This window comes from Notamacropus eugenii, chromosome 4 (genome assembly GCF_028372415.1).
Source record: "Notamacropus eugenii isolate mMacEug1 chromosome 4, mMacEug1.pri_v2, whole genome shotgun sequence".
Lineage (NCBI taxonomy): Eukaryota > Metazoa > Chordata > Mammalia > Diprotodontia > Macropodidae > Notamacropus > Notamacropus eugenii.
The window spans coordinates 322,011,857-322,036,683 of NC_092875.1; the positions used below are offsets into that span (position 1 = coordinate 322,011,857).

A 24,827-nucleotide genomic window follows, 5' to 3' on the forward strand; every position below is an offset into this window, starting at 1 on the left:
CTCATCCATCACCTTTCTCCCTATACCACCCACCAAGGCAAAAGCAAAAAATCTACCCTCCCACCCTGCAATTAGTTCCATAAAGAATGAGATGTCTAATCATATGACCATTCCCTATTATTAACAAAGGTGAAAAGTTTCCCTAAGCTCAGTCCTTAGTAGCTTCTGGAAAACCAGCTGTTACCAAAGAAATGAAAGAAAAACACAGACATGAAATTTAAGAGCATGATGAGAGCTCATGACTATTGTATCTTTCTGTAGTACCTGCTTTTCTGACTAAGGCCTGAGAATACATTACTTAGTCCACCAATCATACTCTATGGACATGATATGAATAATAACGGCTGACATTTATACAGTGTTTTAAAGTTTGCAAAATGTTTTACATAAACTGAGCTTCACTTCAACTTCACCAACCCTGTGATGTAGGTAATATACGAATTATCCCCATTTTATACATACTGAGGTTCAGAGAAGTTAATTGATTTTATCAGGGTCACCACATTAGGAAACGCCAGAGACTGAACTAGAACTCAGATCTAAGTCCAGCACTTAACCATGCCATACTGCCCTTCAAAAAAGCCTTTTGACACAGCAATACCACTTCCAGGGCTGTGTTCCACAGAGATCATAAAAATGGGAAAAGGACCCACATGTACAGAAATAGTTATAGCAACTCTTTTTGTGGTGGCCAAGAACTGGAATTAGAGGGAATGCCTATCAATTGGGGAATGGCTGAACAAGTTGCACATGTAATGGAATACTATTGTACTATGAGAAATGATGATACTTCAGAAAAACTGGAAAGACTTATGTGAACTGATACTGAGTGAACTGAGCAGAACCAGAAAAACATTGTATATAATAACAGCCACAGAGTACAATGACTGACTTTGATAGACTTAGCTCTTCTCAGTAATACAAGGACCTAAAACAATTCCGAAGGACTCATGATAGAAACTTCCATCCCCATCCAGACAAAGAAACATAGAGTCTGAATGCAGATCAAAGCTTACTATTTGTTCTCTTATTTAATTAGTTTTGTTTTTTTCCTTCTCATGGTTCCTCCCATTCATTCTAAGTCTTCTATACAATATGACTAAGGTGAAAATATGTTTAATAAGAATGTATATCATATCAGATTGCATGCCATCTTGGGGAAAGGGGAGAGGAGGGAGGCAGAGAAAATTGAAAACTTATGGAAGTGAATGCTGAAAACCAAAAATTAATTAATTTTTTAAAATTCCAGAAACATTGGCTAAAAATTGAGAAAATGAAACCCAAACCCCAACCTCCAAAACTGACCTTATTAACAGATAAAGCTGATAAAGATAACTACTAAATGCACACTGATGAAGACCACAAAATTTGATACACCTGGTGATATAAGATTAATTTAGGAAGGGAAGAAATAACAAACTTTAATCGGGTATTGAAGCAATCCACTGATAACCAAAAATTGGAAGTATTCTTTGAGAACTTTAAGAATTGTTTTTAGAATCAAAGGAAATGACTATCACCTATTTTTTAGAACCGTAGCACTTTGACCTTCTGATTGAGCATTTAGTTATAAATAAATAATCCTATGAATAATCATGGGATCAAATATTATCATCCCCACTTGCCACATAGGGCAAATTGTCTCGTGGAACAGAAACAACTTATTTAAGGTCACCCAGTTACTTAATTGAAGAACCAGATCTAGTGCTCAGAAATTGTGAAAAATGTTGATCAGTGTTTTTTTCACTACATGGATCTTGCCTTGTGGCCTCAAATCCCACTGCCAGGTCTTATCCATTCTACTTCCACAAAATCTCTAGTTTCTGTCCCATGTCTCCACTCACACAGCCACCATGCTACTGCCTACCTTCATCACCTCACTTACACTATTACAGGAGCCTCCTGGTTCATCTCCCTGTCTCAAGTCTCTCCCTTTCCAAGTGTTTCCTCACGCAGCTGCCAAAGAGATTTTTATTGATATATTGTCTATCTTCATTTTCAAATATATCCCTTCACAGAGACTCATCTCTAATGTTCTCCACATGTACACAAAGAATTTTTCCTAAAGAGCAGAACCTATCATGTCACATTATCCTCCATTTTATTCCCTTCTCCCTACATTCAACAAATCTCACTGGTTTCTAACTCCCTTGAAAATCAAATGTAAACTTCTTTCTTTGGAATTTAAAGTTCTTTACAACATTGCTCCTTCCTACTTTTCCAGATTTTTTACACATGATGTTCCTCCATCCACTCTGGGACCTTGGCAAACCAGATTACTTGTTCTTCAAAAACAACGCGCCATCTTCCATTTCTATGCCACTGTCTGTCCTTCAAATTTGTAATGTTCTCCTTCCTCATCTCTGCTCTGGGAATCTCCAGTTTACTTCAAGATTCCACATAAGCACCACCTTTTATAAGAAACCCTTTTTGACTGTTGTTGCATCATTTTCAATTCTGTCTGACTCTTCATAACTCTATTTGGGGTTTTCTTGGCAAAGATACTGGAGTGGTTTGACATTTCCTTCCCAGCTTATTTTACAGAGAAGGAAACAGAGGCAAGCAGGATTAAGTGACTTGCCCAGGGTCACAAAGCTAGTAAGTGTCTGGGACCAGATCTGAACTCAAGAAGATGAATCTTCCTGATTCCAGGTCACTACTTTATCCACTGTGCTACCTAGCTTCCCCTAACTACCTTGTTCTACTCTACTCTAGAAATAGCATATATTCATACACACATATATAAAATGCATTCTAGATAGATGTATATATGCACATATATACATACACACATATACTTATAATTAGACATGCTGCCTCCCTCATTAGAATATAAGTTCCATGAGGGCAAAACCTGCTTCACTCTTGTCTTTGAATATCAAGAGCTTAGTATACTGCCTGGCACATAAGTAATTAACAAATGCTTGCTCATTGACTGAAAGATAAAAAAAAAAAAACAGAAAAAAATCAACCATGCTTGATATTATATACAATATTCCACACTCATAATTCCCCCACCTCTGCAAATAGGAGAAGGCAGTACATTTTCTTCACCCTTCTCTGTGTCCAAAAGCCTCAATTATAACCACAAGGTTCATTTTTCTCCTCATTTACCTTGTTGTAGTCATTGTGTCAATCGTTTTCTTGGTTCTTTTGAGCATTCTGCCTCAATTCACATAAGCTCCTTACACATCTCTGAATTCTTCATATTAAGGTGGGTAATATTAAATGATAATTTATGCCTTAATTTGTTTAGTTATTCCACAACTGATAGATACTGCCTTTGTTTCAAGTTCTTTGCTCACCACAAAAAAAGTGTTGCCATGAATATTTTGGTCTGTATGAGATTTCTTTTTGTCTCTGACATGTCTTTGGCATATAAGTCTAGTGATGGGACTTTCATAAAAAAAGTGTAGCCTAACTGCTATTTGTCACACATGATACTCCATCTCCCATCTCCACCCCTTTACATTGGCTGTCCCTTATGACCAGAATGAACTTCCCTTCAGCTTCACCTTTGGAATCCCTAATTTCTTTGAAGATACCACTGCAGTTCCACTTTTTATAAGAAGGCTTTCATAATCATCCCCTGGATGTTAGTATATTCCCCCTCAAAATGTGTAGTATTTCTTTTGTATACAAAGGAGCAAGGATGTTAAAGTAGAACAGAGAGTTGGTGTCAAAGCTAGAAGTCCTGGGTTCAACCTCTGTCTCAGACCCATATTGTTTATGTAACCCAGTGCCCTCTCAATGTTCTGGATAACTCTCTAAGATTATAGCTTGCAGAACAGGTGCTAATCTGCACAGGTAAAGGGAGTTTCTATAGTGGAAAGTTCCCTAGACAAAGGAAATCATACATCTAGTCTTTATCCTTACTCCCATAACTTTTATGTATACATATTATCACATTCATTAAGCTCCTTAAGGGGAGAAACTATTTCACTTTCATCTCTAGCACTTAGAAAAGTCCTGGCACACAGTAGGCTCTTAATACGTGCTTTCTGATTGACTCCTTTTAAAGTACAATTCTAATATTCATTCCAGAATGATTGGACCAATGCACAGCTTCACCAAGAACATTACTGTGCCTGTGTTTCCACAGACTCTCCAACACTGGCTTTTCCCATTTTTTCCCTCTTTGCCAACTTTCTGGGTGTAAAGTAAAACCTCAGTTATACCTGATTCAAATATCTCTTGTTATTAGTGATTTGAAGTCATCTTTCATATAGTTAATAATTTGCCATTCTTATTTTGAGAACTGTTTGCTCATACCATTGGATGATTTATCTATTGGGGAGCAAAGTCATATTCCTAAAGCACATGTGTGGTCACATATTTCCTGGTTCAACACTTTTCTTGTATCAGCACAATGATATCAAAGAGCCAGCATGGTTTCATCCATAACAGGTCCTGCCAGACTAACCTGATTTCTTTTTTGGACAAACATAAACCAGTAGGTGAGGGAAATGCCGTGGGTGTAGCTTACCTAGATACTAATGAAACACTGATAAAGTATTTAATACTATTCTCGTGGCAAATATGAAGAGATGTGGATTATACAATTATATAGATTCAAAAGTGGTTGGAGAGAAGGAATTGTCAGTGGTTCAGCATCACTGTAGCACATCGCTGATGGAGAACATAAGCGATCTGTGTTTGGGCTTGTGCTGTTTGATATATTTGTCAATGACTTCAATAAAGGCATAAATGGTACACCCATCCCATTTGCAGATAACATCAGAGAGAAACAGCAGTGTTTCTCTGCTGCATGACAGAGCTAGAAGCCAAAAATATTTTAAGAGACTGGAGCACTGGATTAATTCTAACAAGATCAGATTCAATAGGGATAAACGTAAAGTGCTTAGGATAGTGCCTGGAACAAAGGAGACATTTAATAAATGTCTATTTGATGACTGACTATAAAGTAAAATCTTACACTTGAATGTGAGAAGAAAACCCAACCTTTGAAGTATGAACTAGGAGAGGCATAGTAAGATAGCAGTTCTGAAAAAAGAAAAAAAAGATATGCAGGTCTTAGAGGACCTCAGCATCCATATGAGGTAGCAGTGTCATAAGGCAGTAAAAAAAAAAAACAACCGACTGTAATGTAGACCTATATTAAAAGGTAGTATAAGTTTGACTTTTCAGTAAAGGCCCTCATAATCTGTCCTTTCCTACATTTCCAGCCAGTCTTCTTACACATATACTCCAGCAATGATTCATTGTACAAGAATCTTTGTCTCCCAACTCTGGACATTTTCACTGACTGTCCCTCCCATTCTTGGAACTCACTGCCTTCTAGTTTCCTTTAAGTCTCAATTAAAATCTTAATTTTTTGAAGAAGTCTTTCTCACTTTTCCTTAATGTTAGTGCCTTCCCTCTAAAACTATTTCTAATATATTTCTCTCTCTTTCCCTCTGCCTCCCTTTCTCTCTCTCTCTCTCTCTCTCTGTCCATATATATGCATATATATGTATATATGTATGTATATGTATACATATATGTACACACATACACATATTTATACATATGTGTATGCTTATGTTTGTGTGGATATATATTTTAAAATACTATCTATACATAGCCATTTGCAGACTGTCTTCCACATTAAACTGTAAGCTCCTTGAAGGCAGGTGCTGTTTTTTGCCTTTGTACTTCCATGGTTTTCGTAGTACCTGGAATATATACATACAGGTGCTTTAAAATGCTTTCTGATTGGACTTGTTGAACCAACAGTCTCACTGTACTTGCCCTTGTCTGGCGTATTGCAGTAAGAATCAGACATCACCACGGAGACCGATAATATGGAGAATATTCAGAAAAGGGCACCCAAGACGGTAAAAGAACTTGATTCTGTGTCATGAGAATCTGTTGAAAGAACTAGATATTTTTAAGCTGAAGAAGAGGAGTGTAATGGGAGACAAAGCAGTCACCTTTAAAAGTTGCCATGTGGGTAGAGGAGTTAAATTTGTTCCCTTAGACCACAGAGGACTGAACGAAGGGCAACGAATAGAAGTGAAAAAAATCAAATTCAGATTTAACCTCAGGAAAAGCCTCCTTATAACTGGAGCTGTCCAACCATAGAATGGGCCACCTGCCTCAAGAGTTGGTCTCTTTTCCCTCTCCATGGAGTCTCTCAAGCAAGGGCTGGAAGATCACTTGTTGGCTATGTTCTAGTAGGGATTCCTTTTGTGTGTGCATTAAACAAGATGGCTGCGGAGGTCTCTTTCAAATCTGACTTTCTGTGAGTCTGCTATTCTCATGGTTCCTACTTGCCTCTAATATATAATTCGTGTATCTGTCATTTACAGACCTTCACAAGTTGACCCCTGCCTTTCATGAGCTCTAAGTTCCAGACAAATTGGGCTATTGGTGGACATAATTAAATTTCCTGTCTCTGTGTCTTTATATAGGCTATCCTCTCCTTCTTGAGATGGACTCCCTTCTTATGTCCTCTCTGTGACATCTCTAGCTCCCTTCAGAGCTCAGTTTAAGTACTGTATAATACTATTTAAAATCTTTATTCCCTCTTCCCCAACTACTTCCCCCACAACCATCACCACTTAAAATTACACTGAAAGATATGTATAGAATACAGGCTCCTTGAGGATAAAGTCTTTGTTTTGGTCTTTGATCCCCAGCACCAGTTCTGGTACATGGCAGTCCTCAGTAAATACTGGCTGATTGACCAGTATCTCCTGAGCATTATTTTTTGCAGGTTGTATTTGGCAACACAAGGTGCCATTCTCTAAAAAAATAACTTCAGGTAAGTATTGAGTGAGAGATTCTGGGATGGCTTATGTTTGTGGCTTTGGGTCAAACCTCCAGTAAGATATTCATACAACATTTGTAGTTAATTATGTCATTAGAGACCAATGGTTATGATCATTTTGGTTCAGTCACACCCTTACCACATTTAGTTAAAATGAATCTTCCTATTAATTAGGCTGATGCTCTGTATCTGGCTATTGGTTTTGAATTTAGCTATTCTGTAGCTATGACTAAATAGCCTTTTACATCCCCAGCTTTACAACTCACAATAAAATGCCATAATTCAGTAAGAAAAATGTTTAAAAAAAATTACCTTTTTCCAATAGAAACTTTTGTTGGTCTGAATATCACAAACCCAGAACCACTAAAATCGTGAGCTTGCACAGGTGAGACATTGTCCCCCTCACAATCCCATCCTCCCCACCCTAGACATATCAATAAATGATACCAACTTAAGAAGTAGTAAGAGTTATCAGTCATAAGGATGCAGCCTCAGGGTTTTAACTGTAACTGGTACTTTTGATAAACTGCTAATGGAGCCAAATACTCTAATCAGACTTGAAACAACAATGGACCTTCTTTCCCATTGAAGAATCATGTCAGTCCTTCAGGCAAGGAACAGACATTCAGCTACCCTCAGGAAAGCAGAGGCTCTTTCTTTCAGGAAAGCCTGAAATCAGAAATCATTTCATCTATTCATTAATTTCAAACAACAACAACAAAAGTCCAAGATTTTCTAAAACACTTGCAACCTGAGAACATAATCCAATAGTCATTGCCAAGAGAAGCCAAAGTTAAAAGAAAAGTGGTTGAGTCAAAAAGTTTGAAGAAAGTACAACACCAAACATCATGCCCCTAGAAAGTCAGTCCTCTTAGACCAGAAATTTGAAAAAAAGGTCAAGAAAGAAAGGAGGTGAGATCTTATGGGCATGCTACTTTCTTGGTGACTCTCCTACCTATTTCAGATCTTTGGGGAAGACAACTATAGATCTCTCAACCCATCCTCAGCCTAGCTAGAAGATGGGAGGGATTTTCAAGGGCTAAGATTTGGACTATTTTTACTTCCAAGTTGTTTTTCCTCTGTCCTTTTCAATCTGAGCACTAGTGTTAGAATAAAATAGAGGGCATTGAGTGGGTATAAAATTATTAAATGTTTTCAGCACAGAAGAAGACCACACTTTGGCTGCTGTAGCCCTCACCTGGCCATCTGCTTGTAGGCCTCTTCTGCCACCGCAAAGATGTGGGGGTCTATGTCCCCCATGTTTTGGCCACTGTAGGCATAGATGACATCTTGTCCATAGATTGGCAACTGCTCATAGGGGTTGATGGCAACAAGCACAATACCTGCAAACATACAAAGCAACTGGGATTAGGCAGAGCCATGATACCTGGCATCAACTTGCCATGGCTTTATCCACGTATATCAGCGCATGAGATTCAGTCTCTCCACAGAGCTTAAAATTGGAAAGGCAATAATTGTTTTGCGTGTATATGACTTCTCAGTTACATAAGGAACTCCTTATGGGCAGAGACTTGGCTTCTTGGGCTTTTATGTATTCCACACCATCACTGCTCCCATCCCCATCCCCTACCCTCCTCCATCCCCCACCCATCTCCAGTGCTTAGCATCATGCTGGGAACTTAAAAGATGTTAGCTAAGCATATTTTTATTGATTAAGTCAGAAGACTGGATGAGGGTATCAGTGTTGGTGCCTTTTGGGGGGATAATATTGAGATAGAAGATGAGAGGATACATGTCAGATCAGCTGAAAAGACAGGAGAAAAAGCTAGTCTCTTCATATCATGAAAGTTTTACCTCAGGATCTCAGAAGACCCAGAAGCTGAGAGTGAGAAAGGTGAGTGTATGCAGGCAAGGGTGACTGTCCAAAATCATATGTCAAGCACATTCTTTGGAATATTCTTTCTCATTTCTCCTCCCAGTTACTGGTAGTGAAGGGAGGTTTGAACAGTGATAAACATAGATGCCTCCAAGTGACTTGGACTCTATTGTCATCTTGTCTGACTAAAGAACAGAACACAGGAGAAATGCTGACACAGTTTTTCAGTCTCTGAGAGTGAGATAGACAAGCATCAATTCACCTTAAATGCTCCATTGGTATAAAAATTATAACTTAATTCAGAAATATTAAAGTAGTAAGGCATAGCACTCCACTTAAGTAAGGTTTAAACTGAGAAGCCTTTTTGGTTTCAACCTTTGACTAATGGAAAAAAATGTAATGTTCAAATCCACTTTCCTAACTTAAAAAGATAGGCATAATACTAAACAGAACTACTTCTTTGATGAACAGGGACCTCGCAGCGTTGTGATTCATAATTCAGAAACTTGATGATTATTACAAAGGGGAAGAAATGTAAGATACTGAGTTAGAAGTGTAGTGACTGCAGGACAAACCCTCAAAGTTGTTTTATTTTAAATTATTATGAAAACCCTGACATCAATTTGTTTTGTTTTAATTTGCTTCTTTTTTTAATCTCTTGTGGGGATGGAAGAAGAAGTGACTGAACAGGGGATTTAGCAGGTATATAAAAAGTCTGAGGGAGGCAACTCTTTCTACCAGTGAGGATGGCACCTGTTATTTAACAGCCTTAGACTCTGAAACTCCCTGCATCACTGAGAAGATAATTGACTTGCCCAGGATAACACAGTAGGTGTCATAGGTGAGGCTTGATCTTAGGTCTTCCCTGACCCCAAGGCTTGTTCTCTTCTCACTATACCATGCTCTTTGCCTACCTGTATAATAAAGAGGGGAAAGTGGGGAAAAAATAAAGCTGCTTAATAAAAAGTATTGGATAGTAGTGGTTTTATTGTACTTGAAATAAGACTTTAGCAGCTTTCATTCAACTTGGGGAAAATCTCATTTCACTATTTGGAAAATGCCATTTCTCAAACATTAGTAGAGTCAGGCTATATAGATCTAATTATAGCCACTCCATAGGAAAAACATCCTAGTTTATTAGCTGTCTTTGCAGACCAAGGTGAAAAAAATATGAAAAAGGCAAAAGTCTAAAGCAGCTCAAGGCATGATGTTAAGCAAGGGGAAGATTTTGAAGCAATGACCAAGAATCCTCACTCTATTCTCTCGAAAATTTATAATCACTCACCTATAGCTATCCCCTATTAATCAGCCTCAGACACTAACTAGCTATGTGATCCTGGGCAAGTCACTTCACCCTCTTTGCTTCAGTTTCTTCATCTGTAAAATGAGCTGGAGCTCATTTTACTACATTTACTCATTTGCTACATTTACTACACCACTACAGCATCTTTGCCTAGAAAACCCTAAATTGCATCATGAAGAGTTAGATAGGACTGAAATGACTCAACAACATCCCCTCCTCACCTCTATTTCTCAAAATCTATAGCTTCCTTCAAAGCTCAGATCAAGGGCTACCTCATACAGAAAGTCAGTACTGATCCTCTGTAGATGATTCGTATCAAATTTTCTATGTATATATTATTTTCTCTACTGCCTTAATAAAAAAGCATCTTGAAGGCAGAAACTGGGTTTTTTTTTGGTTTCTCTCTTTTTTTGTCTCATATCATCTATATTAAACAGTATCTGGCATATAATAATATTAATAATAACATTAACTAGCATTTGTGCATTTGCATAGCACTTTGCACATTTAAATGGCACTTTAAAGTTTGCAAAATGTTTTACACATGTTATTTCACTTTATCCTCACAACAGCACTAAAAAGGAGGTGACAGCTATTATTATTCCCATTTCACAGAAGAGGAAACTGAGGCAGATGAGGTTGAGTGATTTGGCAAGGGTCATACAGTTATTAAGTGTCTGAAACCAAATCTGAATGCAGGTATCCCTGCTTGCAGGTCCAGCACTATCCACTGTGCCACTTGACTGCCTTTAGGCACTTTAGTAAATATTTGTTGAAATCAATCAGGAATGAGGACCATTTGACTCTAGATTCGTTACATTCTTGGACTTAGCACAATGGATGTTTGTCATCTTCTACAATGCTTACTGATGCTAAACTCCTTGAGGGCCGAGATAGCATCCTGTTCCTATTTTCCCCAATGTCTAACACAGTTTTTATACCCAGTATGCATTTAATGAATGTGAATGGAAAATCTGCATTGAAATAAGGAAGGAGACGGTAAAAGAAGAGGTGAATCTATAATCTAGAATGTGGTGAATTAAGGAACTGAAAAGAAAGGCAATCCCTCCAACTCTTTCTCATGTGGTATCCAGCACTGAAATCCTTTTTGTATTGGGGTATTTGTCTGGTGGCTTCACTGTGGGCCACTGGGAATGGTTATTGCCACCTTCTAGTGTCTTCCTCTTCCTCTGCTCCCTCATAAAAACAAGCCCAGATCTATTAGAAGTATGATCAATTGCTAGAGTAGCAGAAAAACACAGTTGATGCAGATGCCTGCAATGTCCTCACTCTCCTTGCAACTTCATGTACTGGACCTGAGCAAATCCCTTCATGGGATTTGGTTCAGTGTAGACCTGTTTCCCCCTTTGTAGAGCAATTATAATGGCAATCATTCCCCAGGGAGGCAGGGAAGGTTAATTGAGTAATGTGCACTGATTGCAAAACACTCAAGGGTTTCTGACGAGGGATGCTCATCAAATATGGCAGCAAAATTAGTATTCCTGCCAAACTGGAGTTAAACACTTCTCACTTTAATGATACAAAGCAGTCGCAAACATAAGTGCATGCACGTGGTTCAGATGCCATCAGTCCACTTACCACAGTAGGTGTAGATATGGTTCGACTCCAAGAAACGGACTTTTAAATTATGCAAAACTGCGGGCTCATGAAGATAACTAAGAGCTGTTAGGTCATTTTCTCCCACTAGGATGTCCGGGTTTCGTAAGAAGGGGAGCTGGTTGGTACTGGGATCAACTGGGTATTCTTGGATCTAAAGAAATACAAGTCATAGATACAGAAAAAGCAGAGTTAATTAATTTGCCTGGAAGGCCCTAGGCACAGCGTGATACCCTGTTATCTAACTCAGATACTTGACCTTCCTATGATTACAAGTGATCACTATGACCAACAATATGTTTTAATGAACCAGAGACAAGGAGAATAACATCTGTCCTGCCATAACAGAGTAGCCCAAGTGAAGCTTTCACATGCTGACAGAGCTTGTAGAAAAGCCACCTGAGCATCACTGATGATTACAAGTCAGAAAGCACAACTTTCATTTAAGAAGTGCCCTGGGACAGAAGAAGACATGCTCGCAGGCAAGCAGGAAAGGTTTGAGAGTGAGCTACTATCTGAATTTCTTATATACTTAAAAAGAAAAGTATGTGAGAAAAACTTCAGTTTCACACATGACTTGCTTTTCAATTCTACTAGAAATACGAGAAAGCCCATTTTATTTGTTTATCTGTTGTTGTTAGGTTCAAAAAATATATAGGAAAATATACGTATAAAAATATTAAACATATATAAGTACTGTAAGGTACTGTACACGTTATATATGTATAACATAAGGTATATGTTTTTCCCCTTTATTCAAAAACATGTCCTCTCCGGAACACAGCCTCTGCTATTTTACAGATAAGATACTCAACCTTCTCCATTTTATAGATAAGAAAGCTGAGGCATCTGGGTGCCTGGTTCCAGGGTCAGAGGTACTTGTACATAAGATGTGTGTGTTGACTCACAGAACAGAATCTGTAGTATATACACTTGACACTTTGAACAGTTTTGGTTTTTTTAACCACCCTCTCTCATTCTGGACACTCTCTTCTCTAAGTTTCTGAGACACTCATTTTACCTGGTTCTTTATTTATCTGTCTCACCATTCCTTCTCTACCTCTTTTGTTTATTCATCATCCACATTCCATCCTCCAACTGTTTGTGACCTCCAAAGTTCCGTGCTGGGTCCTCCTCTCATCATCTCCCTTTAAACTCCTTCTCTTGGTAATCTCATCAGCTCCAGCTCCAAAGGTTTGAATTATCATCTCTGTGAAGATGATTCACAGATCCACATAAACAGTTATAATGTCTACACTGAAAATTTCAGTCTCACATCATCAATTGGCTACTGAAACTGAATGTCCTAGAGATATCTCAAAAGCTCTACACGCCCCCAAACCAAATGTTATCTTGCCCCCCAAAACAGAGCCCTCTTGAAAACTACACTATTTCCATCAAAGGCAACACCATCCTTCCAGTCTCCCAGAACTGCAATCTTGACATTATTCTTGACTCCTCGCTCTCCTTCACCTAGGTATCCAATTACAGTAGTTGACAAATCTTGTCCTTTTTCAACCCCATAACATCTCTCAAGTCAGATCCCCTATCTCTGCATACCTTAGTTCAAGATTATATCAATTCTTACTTAGAAGATGATAAAGGTCTCTAACTGGTCTCCCTGCCTCAAGTCAATCAAGTACATTTTCCACTTTGCGGCCAAAATGATTTTCCTTAAACACAAACCTGACCGTGTAACTCCCCTATTCAATCAACTCCACCAATCCCTAATGTCTTTGGGATAAAATAAATTTATTTAGTTCCAACCGCACTGGACACTATTCCTTTTCCCACACTCTTCAGGCCAGAAAAAAATGACCTCCTCTTTGTTTTTCCAATACAACATTCCACTCTGCTTTTACAGTACGCACTCTCTCCTTGCCTTCATTTTATATAGCCTCTTTCTTTCTTCAAATCTCATATAAAGCACATATGAAGCCTTCTCGACATATGAAGCCTTTCCTTATGCCTCAAATGCTAGCTAGCATCCTGCCTCTCAAACTACATTGAATTAAACTTGTTTTAATTTGCGCACACACACACAAATATGCACATATACAAACTGCACATACACAGAGTGAGAGAGACATATGTACTTGTCTTTCCTGGTAGAGTGTAAGATCTATGCAAACAGGGATCGTTTCATTTTTCATACACATACCTCTGGTGCCTTGAACAATGATTGATATGCAGATGGTGCTTAATAAATGCTGGTTTATTTTTGGTTGAAAAGAAGAATGCATGATTCCTCTGTCCTACTTCCAAACCACATCCCTTTTATTCACTGCACAGATTTACTCTGGAGTGATTCATGGGAAATCTAAATGGCTTCCCCCTAATTGAAGAGTACTTAATCTTTTTTGTGCCATGGACCTCTTTGGCAGATTAGTGAAGTCTACAAAACCCTTCTCAAAATAATGGATTGTGGACTATGTTCATAATTGAAGGAAATGTCAAATGTTAGTTAGATGTTAGTGAAAATAAAGATGTACAATTTTTTCCTACCCAAGGTCACGGACTCCCTGAAATCTATCTACAGATAAGTTTAGGAGTCCTATTCTAAATGGAATCCTCTAAAAAGGTAATCTTATAAAATTTTCAAAGCTATTAAGCTAAGTTAAATCAGCTTTAAGCAATACCATCACACCACCGTAATGCTTTTCTGAAAATATTTTTTTAAATACCCACTTAATAAGAATATAAAATAAACATCACTGACAAAACAGGGAATCCAGATGAAGCTACTGGCATAAAAAGTAGGCTTGTTCTCCTCAACATAATAAAAGAGCAGTGAAGCAAAGAATTTTTATACCACAGAATTCTGGAACAGGTAGATTTTTTCAGAAAGGACTCTGGTGTATGTCCAAGTCTTTCTAGACAGAAAGGTGTCTACTTTTCCACAAAAGGCATCCAGGGAAGGGGATTTCCCTAGTTCTCATTTGTCCTTCCTGGATGCTTCTCCTTTTTCAAATCACTTCACAGAATGTGGATTAGAGGTTCCTACCTTGCCATTCCATGGTAGGGGTAGCTATAATTCTGTCTTTTCTTAGATGGAAGCTCTTCCTGCTTCCATCAAGAGCAGACAGAGGAAGAAACTCCTAAGCAAATTCATGAAAAGAGGACCTGAGAACAAGCTAAGGTCACTAGCTCTGTCAAATTGACATGAGGGTAAAAACTGCCCAAGTCAGCTAAAAAGAGCTAAAAACCTGCCAACTCAGCATATGAAGCTATAGATTTCTTGGTTTTCATCTGGAGGGGAGGAGAAAGAAAAAAACATAAGAACAGATTGTTTCTTAATAGGAAATTGATTGCAAGACTGTCACTAGTTAAATAGGCTATAAATCTGCAGCCAATATGGCTTATTTGAAAAGTTAGAGTTTTTTAAGTAACTGATGATCACATAATCAGGTACTATGGAACTTTCAGGAGCCAGAGGCAAGAGAACTAAGATGTACAAATCATCTGGCCCTTGGAATTAGAGGAAGAGACTAAACGCCAACATCTACAAAACCGGAAAGGGTTAAATATCCACCAGTGCTTTCAATTCCTTGTCCTTTCCACTACCACCTGGTTCTAAGACAGGCCAGTCACTGTGGGGTCATGAGAGAGAAAGGAAGGGAGACTAGAAAGGACATTTGGCCTGGGGAGATGAGATACTACAATAGATTAAACTATAGGATAAGAATATTTAGTGTTGCTACTGTAGTGGGAGCATATGGATGTCTTACCAAATTAACATCAACCATGACACTTCATGAAAGCTCAATTTTCCCTCATTAATAAGTGAATTTCCACAGACTAAGGCTAGAAAAGTTTTTGTTAAAATATGTATACTGAGCCACATATATTTCAAATAATGTCGGTTTTGGATGTTCTATTTTATTTTTAAACATTTTTATTGTTTTTTTTATGATAGTAACCTCAAAAGCCAGAAATAGTTTCACATTTCTAGATTTCAGGGAAGCCCTACTCCTGGAACACTGATGTTAGGTGGGTAGGAAATGGCACACACTGCATAGGTCTTTGAGCCAAATACGTATTTCAATTCTTCATGACTGTTTCTGCCATTCTTTTGGTGTAGAAAATTTTTAATTTTATTGGGGTATAATTTACCATGTGACCTAAGACAAGTCACAAACTTTTAGGGGGCTGGCTAATGGACCCTACATTCTTTCTAGGTATAACTCTATCATTCTAAACTTACTTGTACAAGGTTATTGAAAATCTGTTTTATGTGTGAGGAGGAGGAGAAAAAGGAGGAGGAAGATGAAGAAAAGGAGGAGGAGGAAAAGAAGGAAGAGGAAGGAAAAAGAAGGAAGAGAAAGAAAGGAAGGAAGGAAGAAAGGAAGAAGGGAGGAAAGAAAGAAGGGAGGAAAGAACAAAGGAAGGAAGAAAGAAGGGAGGAAAAAAGAAGGAAGGAGAGGAAAGGAAAGGGAGGGAGGCAAAAAGAAAGAAAAGGGATAGAGGAAAGAAAAGAGAGGAGAGAGAGAGAGAGAGAGGAAGGAAGGGAGGGAGAGGAGAGAAGGAAAGTGATAGATTGGGGAAAAAACTGGAAAAAACTATAAAAAAAAAAAAAAAGGAAATAAATCTCCCAGTTAACAGGAAAAGGTTTCTAAATATGCTATCTTTACCGGTTATTTATAGATGGGAAAAAATGCATTTCTCCAAGGTCCCCCTCCAAGGTTGATCTCTCCAAAAGCTCCCAGCCTAGAAGTAACTCTAAGTCAGTATCAGATAGGCAATAGAGCAACGTGTCTTACAAGTCACAGAAACTTCAAAACTTGATTGTGCAATTTGCTACCAGTGTGACCTTGGCTAAGTCACTTAACCTAGGTCATTTAAGTCACTTGTCAAATCAGGGGATTGTGCTGTTTTACTTCTCTTCCAACTCCAAACATATGACCACCATGAGAAGAGAATGTGATTTTTTTACAGTCTGGTGCTTGACTCCTCCCTTTTTTTTTCCTGCTCTCTAGTCATTGGCACCGTGTAAATTCCTGCAGCACAAGGTTGCATCTTTTTTTCTCCAGGGCACTTAATTCTGGACCCTATAATTTGGTCACTGTGATTAACTCCTCCACCAATTCAGATCACAATTTTCTCCCCCTGCCTTATGAAGAATGTTTTTGTAAGCCTGTAGCACATATAGTACTGCAAAGTTCTCAAGAGCCAAGGAGTCCATATGTCTTATTTTAAGGGTGAGGAAACTGAGCCCCAGTGGTTAATTTATTTGCCCAAAATTAAAAAGATAATAAGAATAAGGTAATAAGAAGTAATAAGTGAGATTTGTACCCAGGTCTTCTAACTATAGTCAGTGATCTTTCCACCATACTATATGCTATCTTTACTAGTTATTTGTAGGTGGAAAAAAATGCATTCCCCTGAGGTCCCTCTCCTGGTGGTGGGCCTCTCTAAACACCAGCACTTAGAACAGTGCCTGGCACATAAATGCACGTTCCCTGTCTTGGTCTCCTTTTCCTAAGTTTCAGTAGGAGAGAGTCACTAGACCAATACTCAAAATACTCAGCTTGCATTCAGCATAGGCTTTTAGAATTCAGGGACCCCTTAATAACCCAAATAAGCATCAGAAGAGACTTTAGTGGGGATTAAGCTCATAGTAGGCACCTAATATTGGTGATTGATACAGTCTTGCTGATTTGGGGGTGTTTCTCATTTGCAGAAACACTAATACAGTTCTCTAGGGAAACAACCAAAGTGTTACTATGGAAGGTGTGTTCTCCACACTTTCCATGCCTGCTGTGTTTCTCAAAACAGACAAGTTCTCCCAACAGAAAAGTAATTGGTCTTCTTTTTTTATATTCTCAACCCTATGTTTTCTATCTATTACCCTGAAGCAGCAAGGAACCAGATGTCATGAATGCAAACTCCTGATAAAGTGCCTGGCCATCAGGCAATGGCTAAAGGAGGTTGCTGGCAAATTTATTATAACCAGAATCACAGGAGCATGAAAATCTTCAGTCATAGCTCATCTTCTCAACCTCACTTTAGGGCCAGGGGCTTGGAATGCTGCCTGTTCAGACTGATGGGCTTTCAATTTAAACCGTCCTGTTATATTTCAGCAATTTCAGCTCACACTGATTCCTTTGTGAGGCAGAAAGAACAAGATATTCAAAATCACTTAGACCGGAAAACCAGAATCTAGAATTCGAAATCTATTCTCCAGGGGAACATGAGGGTAAACTATGGGAGCAGTGCCACCCAAACCATTCAGGGACTAAGAGAATTTAAGAGAAAATGCACAGGGTTCAATCAACATCCAGAAAAGGTATATTTTCACTGAGAGCTCTGGAGAAGAAATGTCTAACAGTGAGAAGGACATCAGAATTAGGACAACCAGGACCTTTTGCTACCCTCTAATTACCAACAGTTCATTTCTGTAGTGCTTGAACTTTTATTTTACAAATAAATAAGTTTATGAAAGTGGTAATGTAAATACAAATGGTAATACCAGAAGAGGGGGAACCTTGGCTCAGAAAGACGATATAACTTCCCCAAGGTCACAGGTACTGAGGGTTCTTGGAGTTTGAGTTGAATACTCTTTCATGTAAATGCAAAGCTATGTGGCCCTATGTAAGTCACATGTCTTCTCTGAGATTCATTTTCCTCATTTTAAAATGAAGGAGTTGGACCAGATGATTCCCTTACCCTCCAATCCACCCACATCTGAAATTTTATGATTCTGTACAATATACCACCTCACTGCTTCTCACCTAGGGCCAGTAATCAAACCTCCACACAGCTATCAAAGAGCTATTTCTAAAACATCACTCTGCTTATGTCACTACTCCAAAAGCTCCAGTGGCTCCCTCGTGCCATTCCCTCTTGCTTCTGGGATAAAATGCCTGACTCCTCTGCTTGGCACTGAGAACCCTTCACAATCTGTCTTCATCCTACCTTTTCAGTCTTTACATATTCCCATACACACTCTACACCTCAAGCAAATTGACCCATTTGTAGTTTCTCCCATGGAACAACTCCATCTCCCAAATCCGCCCTTTCCACAATCTGTCCTCCTGTCTGGAAGGCCCAGCTCCCTGCTGTCTCCACCTTGTAAATCCCTAGGTTGCTTCAAACCTCATCTCAAGTGCTATTTCCTACACGGGGCTTGTCCTCATGTCCACCAGTTGCTAGTACACCCCCAAAGTTACCCTAGATTTGCATTGTATACATTCTGCATTTACTTATAAGTGTGCATATCATTTCCCGTGATGCAATATAAGCTCCTTGAAAGGAGGAGATGTTTTGTTTTGTTTTTCTTCTAATCCCTCATGTCTAGCATATAGTTTAAGCTTGATGCTTGTTACCTGACGGAACCTGGTACTGGAGTCTTTATGTTTAATACTATCACCATATCTCCCTCCCATCTCTCAGTTCTGATCACTGGAACTTGCACAGTTAATTTTCGGATCAAATTGTAGGACTTTACATTTATCTCTATTTTATGATTAAAGCTCAAGAAGCTTCTGAAACCCTAGTTTACAGGCCAGTGGTAATATTGGCAACAGTTTTCATTCATTTAGGCTTTTAAGGTTTACAAGATTTTTTTCCCTGAAATAACCCTATAAGGTAGGAAGTAAAAATATTATCATTTCTATTTTACAATGATGAACCTGAAACTCAAAAATAAGTTAAATGACTCATCCAGGGACACAAAGTTGGAGTTAGACAATAAATACATATCTGGACCTGTGGAGCAATGCCTGGGTCAGGACTAGGGCAGAGGTGCAGGGGGAAGCGAGGGGGGACTCTCTCCTCCAGAATAGGTCCAAATCCTGATGCATAAATCCAGATACATGAGGAGGTTGGCTCTAAGGTTCTCTAAGTTCCAAAGAGACTGAGGGGACGAAGAGACAAGAGAAAGGAGTCTAGGTTTGGTTTGGTTACAGAACACTCTGTTGATATTTCACCTAAGTCATCCAATCACAGTGATTTGATGTTTATTAACTTTTGTTTCCAAAAAGGATCAGTGCCATCACAGAGTGATATCTTGACTCATGTTTGAATTGGATTTAAGGGACAAAAATTTTCAGGGGCAGAGTAGAAAGACACACATACACAGGGTCTACCCACACAGCTCATAAAATACCTGTAGAGAGGGACTCTCAACAAATTCTGGAGCAGCAGAAGTGGAGAACAAGAGAGTGGAGGAGATTTCCAGCCCAGGGTGACCTGAAAAGCCCACGGAAACGTCTGTTGCACCTGACACAGAGCGGAGCCCAGCCCAGCCTTGGCCTCGTGGCATGGTTCACGAACAGCCTTTGGAGGAAGAATTTCCAGTCACAGAATCCCCAGTCCCAGCAGCAGCAGTTTCGAAGATCCCTGAACCCACAGGTGCCAAAGGTCAGTGACGGGGTTTTTTCAGCTGCCTGGGAAGGGAGAAGGGCCTTCCCATAGCTCCAGCAGCAGGCAGCCACCGCAGAAGCCACATCCACAGGTGCAGCTCCAGCAGCAGGCAGCCACCGCAGAAGCCACATCCACAGGTGCAGCTGCCAGATCTATTGTTGGAGTGTGAAAACCCTAGGGGCACTGAGGAGATGATCGTTGCTGGCCCTGTATGGAGGCCCTGGGGGAGCTGGTCTTTGTCTCACAATGAATGGCGGCCATGCCCATCCAGCTTATCTGAAAATCAGTCTCCAGTACTGACTTGGTGGAACTGGAGGCCAGGTGGCTGTGGAGAGGCAACTAACTGCTAAGATTCTGGGCACAAAAATCCCTCTCTGTGTCCAGACTAGTACACGCTTGATCGTGCCACCTTGGAGGAACTGAGATCTCACAGATTCCCAGAGTGTACCTGACTCTTGACAAAGGACCCAAAAGTCAAGTAACTGGTTGGGAAAAATGCCCAAAAAGGGAAAAAAAATATGACCATAGAAGGTTACTTTCTTGGTGAACAGATATCCCGTCCTTTCAGATGAGGAAGAACAATGCTTACCATCAGGGAAAGACATAAAAGTCTGTATCCCAAACATCCAAAATAAATATTCAATGGGCTCAGGCCATGGAAGAGCTCAAAAAGGATTTTGAAAATCAAGTAAGAGAGGTGGAGGAAAAATTGGGAAGAGAAATGAGAGAGATGCAAGAAAAACATGAAAAGTAGGTCAACACCTTGCTAAAGGAGACCCAAAAAAATGCTGAAGAAAATAACACCTTTAAAAACAGGCTAAGTCAACTGGCAAAAGAAGTTCAAAAAGCCAATGAGGAGAAGAATGCTTTCAAAAGCAGAATTAGCTAAATGGAAAAGGAGGTTCAAAAGCTCACTGAAGAAAATAGTTCTTTCAAAATTAGAATGGAACGGGGGCGGAGCCAAGATGGCGTAGTAGAAAGACGCACATACACATAGCTCCGAACCCACAACCCATAGAACAACTACAAAGAAGTAACTCACGGCGAATTCTGCACCCAGAGGCCACAGAACATTGGAGCGAGGGAGATTTCTGTTCCGGAGAGACCTGCAAACCTCTCGTAAAAGGTCCTTCGTGCTGCGGACTGGGCGCCGGGACTGGGAGCTGAGTACAGCCCTGCCGTGGCCGCGGCACCGAGAGGAACAGATCCGAGCGGGCTTCAGGGACGGGATCTCCAGCGGCCGCACAAGTACCTCCAACCACAGGTGACGGGGGTCTGTGAGAGAGTCCCTTTGGTGGGTCGAGGGGGGAGTGGGGTGCCCCCATGGCTCGGGCCCCCTCAGGAGACAGAAGCTGAGGGGCAGCGGCAGACCAGGGCTCTCCAAGCAGGCAGGAGCCTGGATCCATTGTTGAAGGTCTGTGCATAAACTCCCTGAGGGAATTGAGCCTGAGAGGCAGCCCTGCCCTCACCTGAGCATCTGAATTTAATCTCACACTGAATAGCAGCCCTGCCCCCGCCCAAAGCCCTGAGGCTGGAAGCAGCATTTGAATCTCAGACCCCAAACACTGGCTGGGAGGATCAGGAGGTGAGGTGGGTGTGAGGAAAATATTCAGAGGTCAAGTCACTGGCTGGGAAAATGCCCAGAAAAGGGAAAAGAAATAAGACTATAGAAGGTTACTTTCTTGGTGAACAGGCATTTCCTCCCTTCCTTTCTGATGAGGAAGAGCAATGCTTACCATCAGGCAAAGACACAGAAATCAAGGCTTCTGTGTCCCAGCCCACTCAATGGGCACAGGCCATGGAAGAGCTCAAAAAGAATTTTGAAAATCAAGTTAGAGAGGTGGAGGAAAAGCTGGGAAGAGAAATGAGAGACATGAAGTCAAAGCATGAACAGCAAATCAGCTCCCTGCTAAAGGAGACCCAAAAAAATGTTGAAGAAAATAACACCTTGAAAACTAGCCTAACTCAATTGGCAAAAGAGGTTCAAAAAGCCAATGAGGAGAAGAATGCTTTCAAAAGCAGAATTAGCCAAATGGAAAAGGAGATTCAAAAGCTCACTGAAGAAAATAGTTCTTTCAAAATTAGAATGGAACAGATGGAGGCTAATGACTTTATGAGAAACCAAGAAATCACAAAACAAAACCAAAAGAATGAAAAAATGGAAGATAATGTGAAATATCTCATTGGAAAAACAACTGACCTGGAAAATAGAGCCAGGAGAGACAATTTAAAAATTGTGGGCCTACCTGAAAGCCATGATCAGAAAAAGAGCCTAGACATCATCTTTCATGAAATTATCAATGAAAACTGCCCTGAGATTCTAGAACCAGAGGGCAAAATAAATATTCAAGGAATCCACAGAACACCGCCTGAAAGAGATCCAAAAAGAGAAACTCCTAGGAACATTGTGGCCAAATTCCAGAACTCCCAGGTGAAAGAGAAAATATTGCAAGCAGCTAGAAAGAAACAATTCAAGTATTGTGGAAATACAATCAGGATAACACAAGATCTAGCAGCTTCTACATTAAGGGATCGAAGGGCATGGAATAGGATATTCCAGAAGTCAAAGGAACTAGGACTAAAACCAAGAATCACCTACCCAGCAAAACTGAGTATAATACTTCAGGGGAAAAATTGGTCTTTCAATGAAATAGAGGATTTTCAAGCATTCTTGATGAAAAGACCAGAGCTGAAAAGAAAATTTGACTTCCAAACACAAGAATGAAGAGAACCATGAAAAGGTGAACAGCAAAGAGAAGTCATAAGGGACTTACTAAAGTTGAACTGTCTACATTCCTACATGGAAAGACAATATTTGTAACTCTTGAAACATTTCAGTATCTGGGTACTGGGTGGGATTACACACACACACATGCACACACGCACACACACATAGAGAAAGAGTGCACAGAGTGAATTGAAGAGGATGGGATCATATCTTAAAAAAAAATGAAATCAAGCAGTGAGAGAGAAAGATATTGGGAGGAGAAAGGGAGAATTGAATGGGGCAAATTATCTCTCATAAAAGAGGCAAGCAAAAGACTCATTAGTGGAGGGATAAAGAGGGGAGGTGAGAGAAAAACATGAAGTCTACTCTCATCACATTCCACTAAAGGAAAGAATAAAATGCCTACTCATTTTGGTATGAAAACCTATCTTACAATACAGGAAAGTGGAGGATAAGGGGATAAGCAGAGTGGGGGGGGATGATAGAAGGGAGGGCATGGGGAGGAGAGTGCAATTTGAGGTCAACACTCATGGGGAGGGATAGGATCAAAAGAGAATAGAAGTAATGGGGGACAGGATAGGATGGAGGGAAATATAGTTAGTCCTATACAACACAACTATTATGGAAGTCATTTGCAAAACTACACAGATTTGGCCTATATTGAATTGCTTGCCTTCCAAAGGGAAGGGGTGGAGAGGGAGGGAGCTAAAGAAGTTGGAACTCAAAGTGTTAGGATCAGCTGTAATGTTCTTACCACTAGGAAATAAGAAATACAGGTAAAGGGGTATAGAAAGCTATCTGGCCCTACAGGACAAAAGAGAAGACAGAGACAAGGGCAGAGAGGGATGATAGAAGAGAGAGCAGATTGGTCATAGGGGCAATTAGAATGCTTGGCATTTGGGGGGGGAGGGGAGAAAAGGGGAAAAATTTGAAACCCAAAATTTTGTGAAAATGAATGTTAAAAGCTAAATAAAAAAAAAAAAATATATACAAAAAAAAAAAAATTAGAATGGAACACATGGAGGCTGCTAATGACTTTATGAGACACCAAGAAATCACAAAACAAAACCAAAAGAATGAAAAAATGGAAGATAATGTGAAATATCTCATTAGAAAAACAACTGACCTGGAAAACAGACCCAGAAGAGACAATTTAAAAATCATGGGAATACCTGAAAGCCATGATCAAAAAAAGAGCCTAGACATCATCTTTCATGAAATTATCAAGGAAAACTGCCCTGAGATTCTAGAACCAGAGGGCAAAATAAATATTGAAAGAATTCAACGATCACCTCCTGAAAGAGATCCAAAAAGAGAAACTCCTAGGAATGTTGTGGCCAAATTCCAGAGTTCCCAGGTCAAAGAGAAAATATTGCAAGCAGCTAGAAAGAAACAATTCAAGTATTGTGGAAGTACAATCAGGATAACACAAGATCTAGCAGCTTCTACATTAAGGGATTGAAGGGCATGGAATAGGATATTCCAGAAGTCAAAGGAACTAAGACTAAAACCAAGAATCACCTACCCAGCAAAAGTGAGTACAATACTTCAGGGGAAAAAATGGTCTTTCAATGAAATAGAGGACTTTCAAGCATTCTTGATGAAAAGACCAGAGCTGAAAAGAAAATCTGACTTTCAAACACAGGAATGAAAAGAAGCATGAAAAGGTAAACAGCAAAGAGAAGTCATAAGGGATTTACTAAAGTTGAACTGTTTACATTCCTACATGGAAGGACAATATTTGTAACTCCTGAAACTTTTTTCAGTATCTGAGTAGTTGGTGGGATTACACACACACACACACACACACACACACACACACACACACACACAGAGAGAGAGAGAGAGAGAGAGAGAGAGAGAGAGAGAGAGAGAGAGCGCACACAGGGTGAATTGAATAGGATGGGATCATATTTTAAAAAAATGAAATTAAGCAGTGAGAGAGAAATATATTGGGAAGAGAAAGGGAGAAATGGAATGGGGCAAATTATCTCTCATAAAAGAGGCAAGTAAAAGACTGTTCAATGGAGGGAAAAAGGGGGAAGGTGAGAGAAAAAACATGAAGCTTACTCTCAACACATTTGACTAAAGGAAGTAATAAAATGCACACTCGTTTTGGTATGAAAACCTATCTTACAAGACAGGATAATGGGAGAGAAGGGGATAAGCAGGGTGGGGGGGATGATGGAAGGGAGGGCAATGGGAC

At 39.7% G+C, this 24,827-nt stretch overlaps 1 protein-coding gene across 3 annotated transcripts in view; it reads right to left on the reverse strand.

The window, feature by feature from the left end:
- The window catches only part of LOC140502852 (unconventional myosin-Vb), a 556,148-nt gene that overhangs the window by 340,682 nt on the left and 190,639 nt on the right, over window positions 1–24,827 (reverse strand). For all 3 annotated transcript variants that reach the window (XM_072606904.1, XM_072606907.1, XM_072606905.1), the window contains exons 3-4: window positions 11,512–11,683; window positions 7,971–8,115 (exon numbers count right to left, since the gene is read on the reverse strand). In XM_072606904.1, coding sequence (XP_072463005.1) covers window positions 7,971–8,115; window positions 11,512–11,683 — 317 coding nt within the window. The remainder of the gene's footprint in view (window positions 1–7,970; window positions 8,116–11,511; window positions 11,684–24,827) is intronic.